The 620-nt window shown below is 40.8% G+C and overlaps 1 protein-coding gene across 1 annotated transcript in view; it reads right to left on the reverse strand.

The window, feature by feature from the left end:
• Positions 1-6: 6 nt before the first annotated feature.
• fn3krp (fructosamine 3 kinase related protein) overlaps positions 7-620 on the reverse strand; it is a 5,128-nt gene continuing 4,514 nt past the window's right edge. Inside the window, exon 7 of the mRNA XM_016463055.1 lies at positions 7-437. Within this exon, the coding sequence (XP_016318541.1) occupies positions 99-437 (339 nt within the window). The 3' untranslated portion in view covers positions 7-98. The remainder of the gene's footprint in view (positions 438-620) is intronic.

Raw genomic sequence — 620 nt, forward strand, 5'->3', positions numbered from 1 at the left:
TTTTTTAAATCTGTGTAAATTATATTAAGACAACAGACTTTTTCATCTTGTCAATGCATCCACCTTCATTAATGATGACTTTATGAATCAGGGTGCATCTACTTTGTTAGATCCTTCATAATCCGTAGAGAAGAACCCCTGTAGCCACCACCAAAATGATTCCAGTGGTTCAGATAGTGGAACAGCTGGTATAGTTGTTGCCTCTTTGCAAAGCCAGCGGCCTTGGGGATCTTCTCATGGTAAGCATTGTAAAACGAGCTCCCAAAACCACCAAACATGCCAGAAATAGCCAGTTCGAACTCTGAATGGCCATAAAACGATGCTGGGTCAAAGATGATGGGACCGTCAGAACATTCGGCCACATTTCCTCCCCAGAGATCTCCATGCAGCAGAGCTGGAACCACCTCTACGTCTGTAAACAGCTGATGGATCTTCAGCTAAACAAAGAGAAACTTGAATAATTTGTCTGAAATACATATGCAGCACTGTATGTAGGCTTAAAGACTGAATCATTAGCTTGTCATTAAATAAAAGGGATAAGGGATGTTTAAAGGGGTGGTTCACTGTTTTTTTTTCTAGGCTTGATTGTGTTTATGGGGTGCAGTCTAACATGTGTTAAT

This window comes from Sinocyclocheilus anshuiensis, unplaced genomic scaffold, assembly GCF_001515605.1.
Source record: "Sinocyclocheilus anshuiensis isolate Anshui unplaced genomic scaffold, SAMN03320099.WGS_v1.1 scaffold476, whole genome shotgun sequence".
In the NCBI taxonomy this organism is placed as follows: Eukaryota; Metazoa; Chordata; class Actinopteri; order Cypriniformes; family Cyprinidae; genus Sinocyclocheilus; species Sinocyclocheilus anshuiensis.